The 20,520-nt window shown below is 44.3% G+C and overlaps 1 protein-coding gene across 4 annotated transcripts in view; it reads left to right on the plus strand.

The window, feature by feature from the left end:
- WWC2 (WW and C2 domain containing 2) overlaps nucleotides 1-20,520 on the plus strand; it is a 163,585-nt gene that overhangs the window by 128,631 nt on the left and 14,434 nt on the right. For 2 of the 4 annotated variants that reach the window (XM_059909637.1, XM_059909640.1), the window contains exons 10-19: nucleotides 3,332-3,421; nucleotides 4,262-4,881; nucleotides 8,059-8,188; nucleotides 8,907-8,987; nucleotides 9,081-9,167; nucleotides 11,478-11,670; nucleotides 12,920-13,084; nucleotides 16,490-16,611; nucleotides 18,466-18,664; nucleotides 20,008-20,172. In XM_059909637.1, coding sequence (XP_059765620.1) covers nucleotides 3,332-3,421; nucleotides 4,262-4,881; nucleotides 8,059-8,188; nucleotides 8,907-8,987; nucleotides 9,081-9,167; nucleotides 11,478-11,670; nucleotides 12,920-13,084; nucleotides 16,490-16,611; nucleotides 18,466-18,664; nucleotides 20,008-20,172 — 1,852 coding nt within the window. The remainder of the gene's footprint in view (nucleotides 1-3,331; nucleotides 3,422-4,261; nucleotides 4,882-8,058; nucleotides 8,189-8,906; nucleotides 8,988-9,080; nucleotides 9,168-11,477; nucleotides 11,671-12,919; nucleotides 13,085-16,489; nucleotides 16,612-18,465; nucleotides 18,665-20,007; nucleotides 20,173-20,520) is intronic. The other 2 variants (XM_059909639.1, XM_059909638.1) reach the window with 2 other exon arrangements.

The following is a 20,520-nucleotide window of genomic DNA, read 5'->3' on the forward strand; positions in this document are numbered from 1 at the left end:
TCTCTGCCGTCCACAGCCAAAAGCAGAACCCCATGATAAAGCAGGGTAAGGCTGAGGGACTCACACTTTCTTGCTGGAGCAGCTTGCAGTTTTCTCACTGCTATCCTTGGCTGCAAAACGGCCCAGCATTCCCTGTGCAAGACAGCAGAACCCCTGCGGAGTGCACCCGGAGTCCTTTGTTTCCCAGTGGGCACAGCACCGTGTGGCTTCGGGCTTTGTTGGTGGTGGTGGTTTTACTTTACTCCCCATATGCTCTCCCCCTTTCCTACCCTTCACCAACCTCATCGTTTCTTCCCACTGCCTGTGGATATATTCCTGCTGCGCTCGTCGTTGCTGTTGAGCTGAAACAGGGCCAGAAGGCCCGAGAAGCCCTCTGCAGGCAGTGTATTTCCTCAGTGCTCCAGCAGGAGGTCGAGGGAGACACCTCTGGGAACTTGACATTCACTGTGTCAGACTTAGTTTCATCACAGAGCAAATGGTGCTTCACCGACCCCAGACCCCCTCCGTTTCTCCTCGGTACCTACACGCCTGTCAGACAAGCACTTGCTGCTTCCCCCAAATTATCCTGTTTTCCACTTACATTGTGGGTTTCTCATTATTTCAGGGGTGGCCTCAGGCGAGATTCTGGGTCATTGCTGAATTTTGGTCTCTGGAGGAGCTAAACTCACATGAACTTTCAGCCGCTGTGTGAGCTCCCAGAGTCCCCCCAGCTGTGCCCGCCAGCCCCGTCCTCAGTGTCGTCCTCAGTGTCGCTGACTCGCGGGACCGCCCGCGGAGACGGAGCTCGCCCCCTAGTGGTCATAAAGCGCATCGGGAAAGAGAAATTGCTCTCAAATGAAAAAAAGACTTGTTACACACCCTTCTATTCTTTCCTTACAGTTATTGAAATTCCTTAAACTCTGTGCTTTTCTACGGCTGATAAGATCTTAACATTGCTCCTTCCTTTTCCACAAATCTTAGGGGTTTTGCCTTGCATCTTGCCAGGGTGTCTTCTTTCTTAATCATATGAATGTTTTTGCCGCTGATTCTGAAAAAGTTCTTATAGCAAGTGGGCGGGGGGTATGAGTGTCATTTATTTTTTAATGGAAAAGGAACTTCTTACTTCTGTAGATGACATGGAGCTTTCCCCCTCAGGGCACCGGGGGCAGAGGTGGAGGGTGCGAGGGCCCCCTTGTCGTGTCAAGGGCAGCTGGGCAGGGGTGTGGAGCAGCGAGACCGTGGGAGGGGTCTTTCGGGGTCAGGTTGAAGAGGTCTTTCTCACCCAGGAGGAGTAGCAGGACGGGGGCTGGAGAAGGGTGAGGAGAGGCAGGGGAGCACCCTCCCGAAGGGGCTGACATCTCAGCAGTTTCTTCTAGGCCCTGGTCCGGAGGAGGTGGGGGAGGTCATTTCCCAGGAAGGATACCAGGAACCAGCTCCCACTGGGAGAGGCTCTGATTCCATCAGAGACAGGAGGTGGAGTGCTTGACAGAGGACAGCCACAGGGTGGCCGGCAGGGTTTCTGTGACTCCCCAGGGCCTTCTTTAAGCGTCTTCCAATGACATGTGATCTAGACACCTGCAGGGAGGGGCCCGGGGAGGGGCGCCGGGCTCTCCAGGCGGCCTGGGTAGAGGAGGGAGAAAGAGCCCGAGCCTGCCCTCCGGGAGCTTAGGGTCCAGCTGGGGAACACAGGCCAGGCCTCAGTTCAAGGCAACCGGGAAAGGGCTGGAAGGGCAACACCTGAGCCATCGCCAGAGGAGGGCATGGGGGGACCATCACGTGTGACTGACTGGAATGGGAAAGACTTGGATTTAAATTTCAGCATGGAACACACTGTGTTGCCCTGAAGCCTCCTTACCATACCAGAAAAGCCTTCATTTGTGGGTGTGGGACTTGGTTTTAAAACTTACTTCGAAAGTATTGCTCCTGTATCAGGAGACATGGGTTTTAGTAGATTCGGGGACTTTCTCTGGACCTTTATGTACCTTCTAATTCAGTTAATCTACTTTGAATTAATATTTTTTCCTGGTTGAGTTTTTGTTTATATTTAAGAGATTAAAAAAAATTAGGGACCGTACTCCTTTTCAAAATACACCTTTGAAAGCTGTGAATTAAGAATTTATCACCCTTTGAAGTACTAAACAAAATGACAAGAATTACTTTTTTATTTTAACACATAATGAAATTGTGTTGGTGACACATCAAAGGATAGATATCTATAAGTAAAATATGGGCATGTTTCCTCCCTGCCTAAAACATACATAACATTTCAAAGAGGTTGAAAATTAGGGAAGTTTTATTTTTCTCCAAAGAAGAGTAGCTAATTTTTTTATCGGCACCTTGCAAGGCGTGCCGAGGCTTTGAACACGGGAGACTGGCTTTGCTGTCTGCAGAGACCTTTCACATACGTAGCTCCATCTGGTCCCTTGAACAGCCTTAGCAGGTGGACGCAGTAGGATTATAATCACCATTTTGCAGATGAGGAAGCTGAGACCCGCGATGAAGTGACTTGCCTTAGGGACAGATGAGTAAAACCGGAAACCGTGGTGGTTTTCTGGGTCCCATTCTGCTCATTTCAATGATGTCTAAAAATTCTGACACAGTCAGTATGCTTGATATATTTTAAAATGGCTTACTCAAGTATAGAATTCCGTAGTACTCAGTTTTTTTCTAAAAAATCCTCATAAAAACTTGTTCAGCTGAATGTGGATGAAATTTCATGAAAATCCAGTACAGGTGATGAGAGGTGCCGTCGATGGGAAAGGAAATCACTTTTATGTCTTTTTCTTGCTTAAACAGTTAAGCCCAAATTAGCTCACACTGGCAATATGGACTAATTTGTTTCTTAATCGCCAAAATTCTCATCAAAATAAGATTGGAATTTTTATCACTAACTATGATTTTGGAACAGCCCTTACCAAACTCAGTACTCAGATGATCTTTTCTAATTCCCTGTTATTGCAGTCAAATGTTTTAGTAACGGAAGCTGAAGTCACAAGCCTGCAGAAGGATCTTTAACCTTTGTTTGTTTTTTTTGTTCTTTTCCTCCCCACTGTCTTTCCCTAACTTGTAAGAGCGTGAGGTTTTCTTACCCATTTAAGAAAATTTTAGACTACCAAAATTCTACAAGTTCTCAGTAACGCTGGCCATTTGGTACAGCTCTCCCCCTTCGCTCAGTGGCCGTGGACAGTTCTGTCCACTTTCCTTCTGGCAGGTGGCTCTGTTTTCCCTGTGTCGAGTTCATTTGGATCTCACAAGGGGAAAATAATAAGGATCTTTCTTTTCTTTCAGAATCTTTCTTTTCCTGCTTGATCGTAGTTATGTGAAAATAAATTAATTTCTTTTTCTTGTCTAGATTGAAATTGGAAGAGCGAAGGAAAGAGCTGCTACAGAAACTTGAAGAAACTACTAAATTAACTACATATTTGCATTCACAACTTAAAAAGTAAGCCTGTTTGGTTCTTGAGGGGAACATTTTTCTTGACTGCATTCAGGCATGTTGTAGTTCATCTTTGATTACTTTTGTCTTTATTTTCAATGACTTAAAAGTAGGAAAATTGTTATGCTAGTACAATTAAAACTCAGATGACCAAATTTAAAGTTGCAGGGATTTGGGTTTGGTTTTTTTTTTGTTTCATGAACCCCAAGGTCCTATTTGGAATATGTTTGAAATGTGTTGGGAAGAAGATGTATTTCAACTATCGGGACATACTTAGGAAAATGACACATTTCTCCACATCATCCCTTCTTTTAAAAAGGGAAGGTGGGGGAGATTTGCCCTAAAACAGCCACAGATTCATTCCTGAAATATACACAGAAAGAGGAGGAAGGCGAATGAGCCCAGGGGCCTTTGTCTTTAGAAGCTGGCCTTTTCCTCTCTCAAAATAAAAAGTTTGATTCTTTAAAAGTAAAGTCACTGCATTAACCCTTCATGCTGTTTACACCTCCCTCCCACTTCTGTATTTTTTAATTGCATAGTTGCTTCTGGATATTTATGCAGATAGATTTATCAATAGGTATTTGATCCCTTTTTAAATTTTTGGTAACTTTTGCACAAGGGGGATGATTTTTAATGAGTAGGATTGCTGCTTAAAGAGTCTTTAGAGAGTCAGGTTGGAAACATTCACGAATAAGCATGGAAATGTGTGGTGTGACAGCGAGTTCTCTTACCCCGGTCGTTGACTCTGCTCTTTGGTGCCACTGGGTTTCCTTCCTCTCGGCCCGAAGGAGCCGGCAGGGGTTTCCACACCATCCCGGTTTTTACAGGTGTGCTTTCCTCTCCCAGCCTCTCCGCCAGCACCCTGTCTATGTCGTCCGGGAGCAGCCTGGGCTCCCTGGCCTCCAGCCGGGGGTCTCTGAACACGTCCAGCAGAGGGTCCCTCAACTCCCTCAGTTCCAGCGAGCTCTACTACACCAGCCAGGGCGACCAGCTGGACCCGGATTATCAGTATAAACTGGACTTCCTCCTGCAGGAGAAAGGTGGTTACATTCCTTCCGGACCCATCACCACCATCCACGAACACGAAGTGGCCAAGTCCCCCAGCCAGCCTGGCCAGAGCGGTCCCTGTGGGGCAGCGGCCGCGGCCCCGGGCCACGCTCCCGCCCTGACCGAGGCCCCCAAGTCCGTGACGTCCCTGTCCTCCCGGTCCTCCCTTTCCTCCCTGTCCCCGCCCGGCTCTCCCTTGGTCTTAGAAGGCGCGTTCCCCCTGTCTCCCCACGACGTCCCTCTCCATCAGTTCTCTGCTGACTTTGAGGACTGTGAATTGAGCAGCCACTTTGCAGACATCGGCCTCGGAGAAGATCCGCTGTTGCTGGACTCTGACCCGGGAGGAGTGCCCCCGTCCCTCTCAGAGGACAAGGACCTCACCGAATGCGCCAGGGAGCCGCCGCACGAAGGGCCTGCAGGTACACGGAGACCCTTGCTCTCACGTATCCCTCTTGACCATTTCAAGGAGAGCGATTGGAGGTTACTTTTTCCATGGAAACAAAGGGTGTATGTCCCCCTTATCTTTCTGCTGCCCTTTTTTCATTTTGGCTTCATTGGGAAAGAATTTTTATTGATGAACCTACACATTTTTTCTTTATCAAATGCAAATCCCCTTCTGTATTTAATAGATTTAATCATTGAGCATCCCTTCTGTTGTGTAGAACCGCACTGTGTATGGCATCTGCCTGGGAACACATTTTGTGAACGTACTTCGTGCTCCCAAATAGGTTCTGGTTCTGAAATAGCGAGAAAGGGAAGAGGACCTTCTTTTCAAATTTGGCCTAAAACAGATGAAAACCAAGGCAATTAGCATACCAGCTAATTAGTACCAAGGTTCATTCAATGTTTAGGTTGCTGTGGGAATTCTGTATAAATACGATGAGTTTTGTTTCATGCCAGACTCTCCCTCTCTGCGGAAAGTTAATGGGGAGAAAGCCGGTTCCCATGCGTGGTGTCACCCTGCCCTCTTCTGGCCACGGTACTAGTTGCAGCCCAAGAAAACGCAGTGGCCTGAGTTCTTACTGCTGCATCTGTGCTCACAGAGACCCAAACAGAGGGAGAATGTAATATTTTTAATTGTTTACCTTTGCAAGGCAGAAGGTTTTACTATACTAGATGTGGTTGTAAAGAGAATGGGATGGTACCTTGGTTGGCAAATGATCGCAGCTGGGGTCCGAGGAGCCAGCCGCAAACCAAATGAGAAACAAAGTCCAGTGCTGGTCCCAGGAGGCCTGCTCAGAGCCACACAGGCTCCTGCGCGTCCACAGCGCACGAGAAGACAGGCCTCTTTAGAAGGATTTCCCTGCTGTTTCTGTAAGCATTTTTATTTTGTACTTTTGGTCCTAGGAATTCTAAGTATTAATTGGCCATTTCAGATGTTTAAAGAGGTAGAGGAATCCATCTTGTTAGTGTGGTTTCAAATACTGCAGACTGAACCACCGCCTGCCAGTGGCCTGGGGCAGAGACAGAGCGCAGGAGATGCCGTGTGGTTTGCGTGCTGCCTGCCTGGCAGGTGCCAGCAAGTGACGTGTTGTTGGAATAATAACCGCAAAGAAAATAGCACAGGAGCGCTGCTTACCTCGTGGCTCCAGCAAGGCAGAAACCTGCCCCTGAAGCCAGCCCGGCCTGCCCTCGCATCGCAGGGGCCCCGTCGGCCGGCCGTGTTCCGGCGAGCACGTTACCCGGTCTCTGAGGCTTGTTGTTCCTCATCTGCAAAGCGGGCACGAGGCGGTATCTACCTCGTGGGGTGCTGGAAGGGTTAGTGCTCTCATAAGGCATCTGAAGCACCCAGCCGTGCCTGCTTCTCGGCACTTAGCTCGCAGTAATTAATATCAACTGTGTGACGCTAAGGAACACGAAAACTCTGCTAAACCCAGTTCCGGTCACAAACCACCGGCATTCACGAAAGGAGGACAGAGCGAGGGAGGAGGAAGGAAGGAAGTGGAGTGGGTTTCATGCCACTCTTCTGTGCTTTGGACTTGAAGGATCTCACAGTTCTTGAGCATTTCAAAGCTGTTTTTGTTCTTCATGTACTTGGAGTGTTCTCTAGTGACCACTTGTCCACACTCAGTCGGTTTGGAGGGGCCAGTAAATGAGGCTGCGTGCTGGCGAAGCAGGAGGCGAGGGAGGAAACCTCCCGGGGTCTGCCCCGCCCCGCCGTCCTGAGGCACCGAGTTCCCTGCGCTTCCCGCAGCGTCCGACGCCTCGCTCCCTACCCTCGATCTGCTCCCGTGTCTGTCTGAGGGGTCTGTGCCTGCAGAACGGTGTCTCCAGAGTGTCCATGAAACAACTGTTCACTTTTTAAATGCACGTTAGTTAGAAAACTGCTGTTAAAAAGTCACACTAGGGGAAAATATATCCAAGAGCTTTGTTTGCGAGTAATATTCAGTTTCACATGTGAAAACAACCGAAAGCATATATTTAACCCTAAAGACTAATTCTCTCCAGGCCAGGTCAGCGACACTCGGTCTATGGGGGGATGTCTGACCTTGGCATGGGGGCAGGTGGTTCCTGATAGTGACACTGGTCACCTCGTCAGTGCTCTAGACTCTTGTTCAGCTGAAGTTGAGTTCCTGTTATATACATTTGACTGTCCAGCACCAGTCCCTGCTGGATGGCAGAAATCAAGTTGGAATAACTCCGAAGTCCTTCCGCAGTCAGTCTCTGTCATCGTCAAAGTCAATTTCAGGCTGCTGTGGTTATTCCTGGGGGTAATCAATAAATCACATCATCACCTTCACCCCTCACAAAGGGGGGTGGGCAGAGAGAAGGCACTTCATCATCATGGGGGGAAAAAGCATTCCCACTGCCAGAAATAAAAGGGAAAATGCAGCAATCAATCCTGTAATCTGAAGCCTTAAAATTTAAACATCTTAACAAGATGTAAAGTCATGACTCAGAAGGGGGGCGAAACGCATACCAATATGGGTCCCGCTCGCCTGCCTGAGGATGAAGGAACGCCATGGGCTCGCAGCTTATTACACAGGAACACAGCTTTAAACGAGGGTCCCTGCTCTCCGCAGGATGCCGGGGTATGAATATGAGTCAGAGATAAAAGTTAAGTGGTGGTTGGTGAAGATTCAGTAGCGCAGAGTTTTTAATGGTATTAGCCAGTGAGGAATTCTGTAAGTCAAAGACTTTTTCTTCAATTTCTATTAGAGCAGCAGCTCAGGAGATGGAGCCTGGAGAGAAGGGGCGAGCAAAAGAGGCAGAAACCTTTCTCTGCATCGAGCGCTAAAAGCTCTCTTTTAGAAACGTTTCCAGTACTTGAGGGAAGCAGACGGCTTCTTACCCCCGACTGTGTTCTCTGCAGCGGGCACCAAGAAGGGGGAGGCAAGGGGCCCAGGAGAAAGCGTGCAATTGATCCCTTCCCTTAAAATATCCAGGACAGAGGAACACCCGATTCTTTCTCAAATAACTGGCATCCCAGGAATCTTATAAGTCGCAGTGCCTGGAATCCTTCACTTCTGTTGATTTGAATAGTAGCATCCTGGATTCTCAGGTCGAAAGTTTATTTTGGATTTCTCCGAACCAAACCATGTGTGCATTTTGTACTTAACTTTTTCTAATCAGTGCTGTCACTCTCCCCTCCCTAGATGTGGAAAAAGCATTACCAAAAAGAAGAGGAATCCACTTGCTTGGGGAGAAAACCGCTTGCGTGTCGGCTGCGGTCTCGGATGAGTCCGTGGCTGGGGACAGCGGGGTCTACGAAGCTTTCGTGAAACAGTAAGGACCCAGCCCGGTGCCTTCTCCGCGCAGCCGGGCGTGGGGCGACAGACTGGGAGCGCATTGCCCTCAGTCCACTCTCTGCAGGGGAAAGGGCTTGAGGCATTAAAGAAGTGGCAGGCTGAAACTTCCAGGGATACCAGGACGTCCTATCAGCAGGGAAATGAGGAACAGGCCGATGTGCTCAAAGACAGCCGAGCCTCTTAGAGACGTAAACTCGTTTTTAATGAGAGCGTTGCAGGGCTTGCCCAGTGCCTGTTTGGCGCGTGAAGCGTTTCGTGTATGCAGATTTCGGAAAGCCTGGCATATCTGGGGTGCCGTACACCCCGGGGAGGCTCTGGAAGCCCAGGCACCAGAAAGTCATCCCCACTCAAGGCCCAGACTCAGACTCCTCTTGACAAGGTGAAGCAAGACTTTTAAAAGTGAGCTTGCACTGGGGTCAGGTCCACTGGCTAGTAGAGGAGTGCTGTTTCTTGTTTTGTTTTGTTTTTAGCTGTGCCGTGTGGCTGGCGCGGTCTTAGCCCCCCGCCCAGGAATGGAACCCGCGCCCCCTGTGTTGGGAGTGCAGAGTCTTAACCACTGGACCACTAGTGAAGTCCTGAGGAGTTCTGTTAGTTCAGGTTTCCGTTCAGAGTCAGTAAGTGGCAGACAGCAACCATAGCTCTGCACATTTCTGTTCACAAACGTTCACCTGCACCTGCTGTCTCCCTGCCCCCAGGCCCAGTGAAGTCGAAGATGTTCTGTACAGTGAGGAGGACGTCGCCGTCATGGAGACGGCCCAGGTGCAGATCGGACTCAGGTGAGACTGTGCACAGGAAGGGGCGCGTCTCGACTCCGTGCGGTGACGCGTGGCCCGTGCCCTTCCTTACCTCATCAGCTTCTCTTTTGACAGATACGATGCAAAAAGGTCAAGTTTCATGGTGATTGTAGCACAACTCCGCAATCTTCATGCCTTCCTGATACCTCACACTTCAAAAGTGTAAGTAAAATCCGTGGAGAACAAATCAAAGAACTTAAAATTGTCCGTATGAGAATTTTGCATCATAATGTAGCAATTCATCCAAGTGACGATGTGGGAAAGACATAGCAGGGCTGATTGTGTCTTAATCAGCACTAGATAAAGGCGAAGAGGGGGTGATATGGGCCGATCCCCTCCTTTGGTTTTATGAACCGTGCAGGGAGGAGGGAGGGCATGTGGGGGAGTGGCTTGATCACCCCAGAGAGCCCGCTTCCCAGCACTGAGGTTAGGGATACCTGTCAGTAGTATTCAGGGAGGACCGGCTGGCGATACTATTCGTGACTTCTCCCTCCTGATAAGTATGCTGAGATCTCGGAGCACACTGTGGACAGCCTTTTAATCTTCGAGTGGCCCGTCAGGGAAAGGACAGATCCGCCAGGGATCGAATGTGTGAACAGGGAGAGCCAACCCACAAGTCCAGGCAAAACTACAGAATTCCCCAAGAACACGAACTTGCATGAAGCCCCTGATGTCGGGATGGGGCCGCCGGCAAACGTCCCGCCTCTGCCAGAGCAGGGCACACAGAGGAAGTCACAGGTGCCCTCCAGAGTGCGATGACAGGGCCTCTGCTCCCGTCTGCCCTGCGGTCGCTTGTCTGCCTGGCCTGACCCTTCCTGAGTGCATGGCAACGTGTTCTTAAACCCGTAACGAAAGCCTTGGCCTAAATATTGACACTGCTCAAGACGACAACTAGCATGAAATATCCTCAGAATCGTTCTTTCTTTCTCCTGACGTCAAACCTTTTTTTTTGATTATTAATGACGACAAGCAGAGTTGATTCGTCAGCGGGTTGGCGGCGGCCACAGGGTCTCTGTGAGTGACCCCCGACCCCCTCCCCAGCAGCAGAATGAGAGGAGAAGCACCCCAACCTTCCTTCCCCTATGCCTTTGGTTCCTAACCCTGTAAAACCTCACCTTCTTCCCTCGGAACCATTTGAGGATGGTGTAAGTGGTTAGGCCACCGGGACAAGGCGAACGGAGTCTGGAGAAACAGAAAATCCCGTCCCTCCCGCCCGCCTCTCTAAAATACCTCCCTTTGTTGCTTTTCCATGAAGGCAGGGAAAGAAGATTTCTTCTGCTGCATCTCCAGCCTTAACGACTGTGGCCCAGGGTCCACTAGGTTTTTAATGCTGAATCTCCATAATCAATGTTGATACAAAATACAGAAATAATATGGCCTTCCTCAGTTCTTCATACGAATTTATAGTTTTTATAATTGGAGAAAGATGCTCTTTAGAATATGAATTAGAAAGCCTGGAAATGGGGGAGTGGGGAGGGATTTAATGGGTGTTCTCTTTCTGGGATTTAAAAGAAGATACCTCGTGCTGTTTCCAGGAATTGTGACTCCTCATGTAATGTGTGCTCAGAAAACTCACTTTTAAAGTAGTATTACTACCAAATGTAAAATAGATAGCTAGTGGGAAGCAGCCACATAGCACAGGGAGATCAGCTCGGTGCTTTGTGACCACCTAGAGGGGTGGGATAGGGAGGGTGGGAGGGAGACACAAGAGGGAGGAGATATGGGGATATATGTATACGTATAGCTGATTCACTTTGTTATACAGCAGAAACTAACACACCATTGTAAAGCAATTATACTCCAATAAAGATGTTAAAAAAAAAGAGTAAAAAAATAAATAAATAAAATAAAGTAGTAGTAGAAGTTATTGTTTTTCTCTGACTCTTCCTCTAAATATGACAGAGCATGAAACAGTTTGTCATGTCTGAGACTTCTGAGACGCTAGGCAGTGACTTTTTTGAACTGTTAAAATTCATCTGTTTTAAATTTTCTTAACAATGTGCCACTAGCGTTTCTTTTCCTCTAGTAGGATAATGTATTCCATTCCTGGGGAATGGCCATCAGCAGTTCTTGTTTAATATGCAGGGTGAGTGTTCTTTGGGACAAAGTCACCCGTGTTTACTTGGTGTGTTCCTGCTTTCCCAGGTTCAGATGGCAGTCACTGTGGAATTGTCAGGACACGGGCAGGTGGGACGTAAATCCGTCTGCCCCGTGGTCTTCGTTCCTCTCACTTCCCTACCACGTGCCTTTGCTGCAGCCCCGGGGCGGGCGGCAGGCTCAGCCTTGCATGATCCGGAGCACCGGCGGGTTAAGAACAGAGCCTCTGTGCCCCTGAGCATGACGACCATGGTGGCAGCAGAGCTTTGGGCTGAGATGAAGTCCGTGTCTCTCCCAGGCAGATAATTCCAAACACCAGCTGTGAATCCAGTATAATTGAACCAGTGAAATCCATTTCATCCTTGTTCTTTGCAGATACTTTAGAGTTGCTCTGCTTCCCTCCTCAACTGATGTCAGCTGTCTGTTTCGAACGAGAGTCCACCCAGCCGCGGAGTCCCTGTTATTCAGTGATGTGTTCAGAGTGGCCATCTCCCAGACAGCCCTGCAGCAGAAGACACTGAGGGCGGATCTGTGCTCTGTCAGTAAACACCAAAGGGAAGAGCGCCTGGTAGGACCTTTCATCATCTCCAGCATCAGACAGCACTGTCGGATATTCTGAGAATAATTTTCTCGTCGTTGTTTTGCCAGCCTCGATACTTCTGCCAATCTGCCCAATGCCTCAGACACACCCAACAGTGGTTTCATTTTTTATCTGAAGTAGAGATTTCTGGTTTCCATTCTCTTATTCCAGACCTTTCAAATTTGCTTAGAAATTATGATTCTCTGTAAACTCTACTTTTTATTTCTAACCTTTAGGTAAAGAAGAACTTTGGCCTCTGTTATGACCATCACTGTGGAGTATGCTTATTATTCCCAATACGAGCCTGGTGCTGGGTGTTTTGTATACATTATCTCATTTAATCCTCTTGACAATCTTATGAAAAGGGTATGATGACCCCTATTTTCAGATGAAGAACTGCTTAGAGAAGTAATGTATCCAGGGTCACACAGCTCATCAATGATGGGTAGATATCAAAAGGACATCCCACACCTAATTGACTGTTACAGATTTAAGCAGGACTCTGAGTATAGTTCCTTCATGCAGCTCGTTCTCCCAGCCATGGTGTTAGAGCTTCTAGGAAGACTTAAGTGTTACTGTTTAGAGCAATAGGATATTTAAATACTGATGCAGAAGACTTCACACATAACTAATAGCAAGTTTAACACATCATTGTGCACAATGACCAGAGCAGCATTACATACCAGTAAAGTTACATAAGGTGTTCAAACGCAGGTGTCTAGAGGTGCGCCCAGGTGTTCAAGAAACACTGCAGTCTACAGTTGAAACCTGTGTAGTTCTAGGGTCAACCGTAATCCCAATCTAAAAACCAACCCTGGGATTCTTTTGTGGTCCACTTATACACAGATTTTTTTTTTTCACTGAATTCGCACTGTAGTACTACATGATCTGTGGTTGGTTGAATCTGGGGATGTGGAGCCTGACACGTGGAGGGCCAACTGTAAAGGTAGACATGGATTTTCAGCTGCAGGGTCGGGGGTGGTGTTGGCGTCCCTAACCCCACACTGTTCAAGGGTCGGCTATATTTCTTATTTAGTCACACCGGAAAATATAAGACATCGCCAGGTTTTAAAAAAAATCCACCAGTGCTATATATCATGAGTATTGCTTTTTTTTTTTTTTTTTTAACCTTAAAACAAGCTTGTCCAGTAATCTTAATTATATCAGAGGGAGCAAATATGAATTGAAACATTTTATTTTCTCCTGTTTTTTCTTTTCTTCCTTTCATTTCACATAGGCGGGAACTCAGATCAGCCTGGCAGATTTACCCTTTTCCAATGAGATTTTCACTCTGTGGTATAACTTGCTTCCTTCAAAGCAAATGCCCTGCAAAAAGAACGAAGATGAAACTGAGGATTCAGTATTTCAACCAAGCCAGCCACTAGTAGATTCTATAGACTTGGTGAGTCAGAGTTGGAGAAACACATCTAATTAAGACATTTAGATGTGCAGTCCATCTGAAATTAATCTTTGTGCAAGGTTTGAGGTAGGGGTCAAGATTGTTTTTTACCCATGTGACAGCCAGTTGACCCAGGGTTGTTTGTTGAAAATAATTCCTTTCCTAACTGCACTGCAGTGTCACTTTTGTCATAAGTCACATGTCCTCTACACGTGTAGTCTGTTCCTGAACTTTCTGTTCTGTTCCGTTGACTTAGTCATCTATCTCTGTAGACAAGTGCAGTCATCTATCTCTGTAGACAGTACTATGCTTTTTCAAAGTGAAGGCTTTCAATAATTCATTCATTTAGAATGGTTTTTCTGAGGCTGTTTACAGATGATTGCTCTCAGATTAAGGAAGTTTCCTTCTCTTTCCAGCTTGCTAAGAGCCTTATTGTGCATGGATATTGAATTTTATCAAGCATTTTTACTGTATCTCTTAAGAAGATTACATGGTTATCTTCTTAAGATTATTCTCTTAATGTAGTGGATTATACATTGATTGACTTTTGAATGTTAAATTGCCCTTGGATTCCTGGAATAAAACACTTCATTGTGGTGTATTTTATATGAATTTTTATACATATTCAATCATAGAGAATATTGAGACTTGCATGTGCTCAGTTTTAGTAAAAGTTCCATGTGCTCTTGAAAAGTGTGTATTTTCTGCAGGTCAAGTTTGTTAATTTTACTTTTCAAATCTTCTGCATTTACTGATTTTTCAATTTGCTTATTTTATCAGTTATTAAGAGGTATAATAAAATCTCCAATTTATGATTATAAATGTCTCTTTCTCCTTTTAGTTCTATTAATCTTTGCTTTATGTATTTTGTATCCAGGCTATTAGGTGAATATAAACTTAGCATTATGTTGTATCTTTCTGTTCAACTGACCTTTTTATCATTATAAATTATCCCTCTTTATCTCTAATAACACTTTTTGTCTGGTATCAATAAAGCTGTATCAGTTCTTTTTTGGCTAGCATTTGCATGGTTTATCTTTTATTATTCTTTTACTTTCAACCTTTCTGAGTTCTTAGATTTAAAATGTTTCACCTGTAAGCAGTACTTAGCTGGTTTTGATTTCTTATCCAGTTTTAAAATCTTCATCTTTTAATTGAAATATTTCATTTATTTACACTTAATGCTATTAGTGATATATTTGGCTTTGAACCTGTCATCTTACTCTTTGTTTTCTTTTAGTCCTATCTTTGTTTCTTTTTTTCCTTCTTTTGGATTAATCAAGTATTTTTAAATTTTGGTTTTTCCTTCTCTTAGACCATTAGTATTACAGTCTGTTCTTTTTTGCTGTTTCCCTGATCATTACATCATGCATCCTTGACTTAGAAACTGTTAAATTAATGCTTTTGCTTTTTTTCAGACAGTGCAAAGATTTTTTTTAATTGAAATATATTTTAATTAATGTATTTTTAATTGACGTATATACACTAATATGTATAAAATGGATAACTAATAAGAACCTGCTCTATAAAACAATAAATAAAATTAAATTAAAAAATTTTTAAAAAAAGCAGCTGCTGGATTGCCTAAGGTAAAACTCACGGACGTATAATATTCTCTGCTGTAAGATTACTTATAAGAGAAATAGTGCTAGGGAAAATAGGTAGATGCAATGAAAAACAAATTAGGACTCAAAGTGAAACGTGTAAAAATTTAAACAGCCTGATATTTTAAAATTTCTATATAATAAGAAGGCTTCATTGACAACTCTGTGTGTGTGTGTGTGTGTGTGTGTGTGTGTGTTTAACAAGCAACACTGCCCAGTTGGTCCAACAGTGTGGAAGAATTGACACTGATACGCCACGAAACAAACACCTTTCTCAAGACATTTTCATTTGCTCCATCCCTAAAAAAAAAAAAAAAAAAGAAAAAGAAAAGAAATACATTATTATTTATTTTTTTGATGTGCAAAGATTTTTAAAGACTTAACTCCATGATTCCCTTTCCTCCTTGTGTGCAATTATTGGTCATATATTTTAGTTACATTTATTCTAAATCCCACAAGACATTGTTATTATTATTTTATTGACAATCAGTATTTATTTAGATTTTCCTATACCTTTACCCTTTCTGATGTATTCTTTTCCTTTCTGCATTATTGTGCTTCCAGTTTGGGTCATTTTCCTTCTGCCTGGAGAATTTCCTGTAGTATTTCTTTTAGTACAGGTCTGTCGGCATCTTGGTTTTGATTTCATTTGTGAAGGACTTTTTTTCCTGCATATTCAGAATTCTAAGTGAATAGTTATTTCTCTGAACACATTAAAAATAACACGTCATCTGGTTTCCATTGATTCTGTTCAGCTGCTGGAGGACAGTCTAATTGTTGATCCTTAAAAGGTATTACATCTTCTTTCTTTCACTGTTTGTAAAATTTCCTCTTTTTCTTTGATTTTCAGCAGTTTCACTCTGATGTGCTAATGTGTTTGTCTTTGTGTTTATCCTAGGGAAATTCTCCATTGTTTCATCAGTTTTCTTGAACATATTAATTATAAAATTTTTAATTCCTTTTCTAAATAACTGTAGTATATGGATCACCTATGGGTCTGCTTCTTTTGCTTCTTATTTTTCTTAGCTTTCAGTCATTGGGCCCTGTTTCCAGTGGAATGCTGGATATTATGTATGGATTGTAGAGGATCTGGCTGATAGCTTCCTCCAGAGAGGATTTAATATTCTTCTGGAAGGCAGATTACAATATGGGCAGATCACCTGGATCACTTGAGAGACCTGAATTCCAATTTTTCTCTCCCTAGGACCATGAGGCAACTGAGGTATCTGCTTACTGTTTAGCCTCCTAGCAGCTGGTTTTGCTTTCTCAGCTTCTTGCTCTGCACGTATGTAGCTTAGGAAGGGCAAGTGTCCCAAAAGGAATATTGTGCAGAATATTGGGCTCACTTCACAGTTCATTTTCTCTGGCCCCTTGTATGCTGGCTACCTTGTCGCCAACTCAGTTTTCATCTCTGCATCGTCCCATCACTGCCACAGCCCTGTGCAGCCACAGTCTGTCAGCCTGTGTGCCTCGCCGCTGGAACTGAGACATGCCCCCCAGGGGAGAAGAGTGGCAGTGATGGTCCCTTCACCTCCTTGCATTTCCCTTCTCCCTGGGATCTTGGTCCTCGAGTGCTAATTGCCTTTGTTGCTCTTCATTGCTTTAAAACAGCTGGAGTTTTTTGTCTGTTTGTATTTCGCTTTTTGTTTTACTTTATTCAGCCTTCATATTTATTCTCAGAAGGAGAATTGGGTCTCATACCTCTTCTTTTTCACAACTAGAAGCATAAGTCCCCATCTGATAAGTTTTTAAATCATTTCTTGAAGCATATGGTGTTCATTGCCATGTGTTTTACCTTCTCCAGGATGCAGTGTCAGCCTTACTTGCAAGAACATCAGCGGAGCTTTTGGCTGTGGAACAAGAATTAGCACAAGAAGAAGAAGAACCAGAGCAGGAAGAAGAGCCAAGGGGTCCAGATGGAGATTGGTAAAACAGTTATTTCCTTTTGCTACTGGGATCTCAAAGAGGATGTGTTTAGATTCTCAGAAGAAACTTTCCGGGAAACCTTTATAGCTTTAGATCTTATTCTGGAATTAATGGAAAGTAGTGCAGCTTCAGGGGGCTGCCCCTAGGGAAAGTCTTCCCTTGGTCATTAGAGAGTTGAAAGGGGTAGTGGCGAGTTTGCGGACAAAGCACATGAGCGAGATTCTGTGTTCTTGCTTCAGTAATTTTGACACTATTTCTTGGGCTTTTTTTTGGTTTTAAGTCTAAACTACCTATTTTGAAGGGTATGGTAGTTTATTTTAGAGTCATAGATAAATTTAAAAACTGACTCTTTTTTCTGCAAACTTACCAGAAGTACCATTTAGGCTCTGGGAAGTCAAAGCAGATATTTAGAAAATAGCTTCTGAAGAGCTCTTTTTCTGTTTGTTGCCACTTTCACCTTCTTTTTCTGTTTCCTTCTCATTTTTCATACCTCATTGTTTTTAAAAAATAAAAAAGGTTATTATAGCGTTTGTCTAGTCACATATGTATAAAGAACTATCTTTCCAGGTTTGCGCTGTTTTCTCTAAAACAAATTTTAGTGAATGCATCAGTTTTTTTAGTATATATGTAAAGTCATTTGGATTAATTTTGTACGTATTGTTGCTTATTCTGTTATGTTTGAACTACTGTTGACACATATATGCATATACATATATAGCAGCATTCGTGTGTATGTGTGTATATATAAAACTTCTTACAAACTTGGAGTGACTAGTGTCCACAAAATTGTGGACATTTGGAAGGAACAGCTTACTATAGTGATGTGAAAAGCAGATATACTTTGTTCTTATCAAAAGTCCTTTATAGTGAATAAAGTTCAGAGCACCGAAAAAAAAAAAGTAAATATGAGAGTGATTATGAGGTTCATCATATCTTGAAATACTGAGCCTTCCTTGCATATGTAAAATACGCAACTTGTTTCACCCACATTTCAAAAAATGCACTTAGAATGTAATCTAAAGGAATTGACAACTTACACTCCTCATTGCTAGTCCCCCCGTGTTCATTTCATGACCAGGTTTTTAACAACTAGTCTGTTCCAATCTGTCAGTATATCACCAGTCACAATTAAAGCTTGACTTTTCATTATCAGTGGAAAAAAAAATGTTCCCGTTATGAGAATATGAAACTCAACAAAGAGTGAGATATTCTTACCCATCCTGGTACTCTTGCTTTCCTGTCAGTACAGTTTATACAGAATATAAACCATATTTGCATTCTGGAGCCTCACTTGTAGTGCCACCCAAGCCCAGGCCACGGCTTTTGTTAAAGACAAGATCATAGACCATTCAGAGTCTTCTGTTAGTTCAGTTGTAAGACTCCTCTACCCAGGGTTCCACCTCTGCTAGACCATGAGCACAGTTGATAATGGATATTTTTATTCACTCTTAGCAGAGAGTCACTGCATTCTATTGTTTGAATAATTTTACAATAAATGAACAACTGATACCAAATTATATTATAGTGAGTGTCAGTATTTTCAAACCGTGGGTTAAACTTTATATGTGATTTTTTAGCATATTTCTATTTAATATTTAGGAATTAGGTCAAATTTCATGAATTTAACTTTTCAGTACGAAATTATGATGATTTTGCTTCAGATTTCTGGAGAGTAAGGTGATAACTTTATCTCTCATGAGCATTTTAGTAAAAGTTCCAGCCAGAGAACTGGCTGGAATCGTGATGTGTGAGTCTGATCATCGCCCAGGTAACGGGTTAACATGCCCAGGTTGCGCCGATCACGGAGCACCTCTGCCTGACCCTGAACGGTATTGCGTGTTGTTTCACCCATAGGTTAACCATGCTGAGAGAGGCCTCTGATGAAATTGTGGCTGAGGAAGGGGCTGAAGTGAAATTGGCAGAGGGCAGTTGCTGTGCAGAAGACGTAAGCTCATGCCCGAGTGTGCCTGAGATGAATGAGGACACAAGTAAGACAGAAAACAACTGTGCCAACGACCTTGGGAGTCAGCCAGCTGCAGGAGTGCCCGCCCTGGTGAGTGTTCTCAGCTGTCCCCTCCTGAAACTGGTCTCCTAGAGTCACCACGCAGACCAAGTCTGTCTCTTCAGCTATAACTGCATGTTAGGATTTTGTGCCAAAGCTGGTCAGGATGGGCGTTTGTGGGAGGAGGCCATAAGAAACACTGTAAATGCCTTAACCTTTTCAAATGGGCCCCACATATTCATTCTCCAATTAAGTTTCATATAAGAAGATAAATAGTGGCGTTTATCTCTCTGTAAATGTTCTGTGAATATTTACGGAAAGCATTTTCAGAATTTCCTGAATAACACCAGGATGCCTACTTAACTGTATTAAGTTTCATAAATGTTATGAGTTTATTTCAATTTCAAACGTGAGGTAAACGTGTAAAGCTCATTTTGGTTAGATGGGGTTCTGATTGAAACCAGTTCAGGAAGGTGGCAAATGCCACCTGGTTTAGGCACAGATGCCATGTTACTAAGCAGGTAACTTTGCTGGTTAGTGAGAGACATGTTGAGACTGCCATCCCCAAAGGGGGGAACTCATTTTCAAGGTTTGAAGATGCTGGCAAACTTGGGAGTTTAGAAAATAACAGTTATTTATTTCTAAGAAAAATAATGTTATACCCTGACTGAAGACTTCATGTGTGTACATATATATATATATATATATACATACATACACACACATATACATACATACAGTCGGCCTTCTGTATCCGCGGTTTCTGCCTCCACGGATTCAACCAACCGTGGATCTGATTCAACCAACCGCGGATAGTAAACAGTACACGATTGGCTGAATGCGAGAATGTGGAGCCCCAGACACAGAGGGCCAGTTGTGGGACTTGAGCACCCACAGAATTTGGTGTCCGGAACCAATCTCCCACGGATACCGAGGTCTGGCAGTATATATAATTGCATGTTCTGCGTAAACCTGAGGTTTAACTAGTGTATTTTCATTTTCTTATATTTAGTTACTTGTATCGTTTACTCTGAAAAAAACTAATCAGAAAGTTGAATAACGTTTAATGATGAAGAATTCTCAAATAAGGTTCTTTATAGAAGCACATTTACCCTCTGTAAATCTAAAGCTTCCTTTTTTAGGTCTAATCTGTTAGAGGCGGTGCTGCCACTTATCGGTAACCCTGTTGGACAGATATTATCCTACCCTACCTGAGGGTAACGTCCTAAGAACTAAGTAGAAAAGCACCTTCCCATCAGGAGAAAGACAAAGCCTGTCTCACGGAAGTGGCCCTGGTGCTAGATGAGTCTCTTGTAAGATTAGGTATTTCTTTCACACTTAGAAGAAAGGAGCAAGAAACGTCTCTCCGCTCCTGACAAATTACTGACTTCTAGGTTGATAAAGAGACAAATACCGACGAGGCGGGCAGTGCCAGCGTGGCGGTCCGCCCCAAAGACCGCAGCGGCCTGAGCGCCCGGCAACGCCCCTTCGTGCGGAGCAGCGTGATCGTGCGCTCGCAGACCTTCTCCCCCGGCGAGCGGAGCCAGTACGTCTGCAGGGTAAGGCGTGTGCGGGGCGGGCATCTGCAGGGGGAGGCGCGCCGTGCTCTTAGGGGGCTGCCGCCTCCCCCCGCCCCCTGCCAGGGAGTGGCCCGTTAGTGACAATAGACAGTGCCGGGGGATCTTCCAACTCGACTACAGATTCTAATGGCTAGAAATGCCATAAAATATACATAAAATATCACACTCTTAATCGTTCTTTTTAGTTTGGGTTGTGGAATTTTCTTCTTTCCTTTCTTTCCTCAAATTTAATGTCTCTTTGCTTCTAATGCCATTTATTTGGCAAATAAGTGACATTAAGGACCAGGCTGCTAAGTCTGTCTGGACCTCAGTGTGTATTTAGAAACT

Source organism: Balaenoptera ricei, chromosome 21 (assembly GCF_028023285.1).
Source record: "Balaenoptera ricei isolate mBalRic1 chromosome 21, mBalRic1.hap2, whole genome shotgun sequence".
NCBI lineage: Eukaryota > Metazoa > Chordata > Mammalia > Artiodactyla > Balaenopteridae > Balaenoptera > Balaenoptera ricei.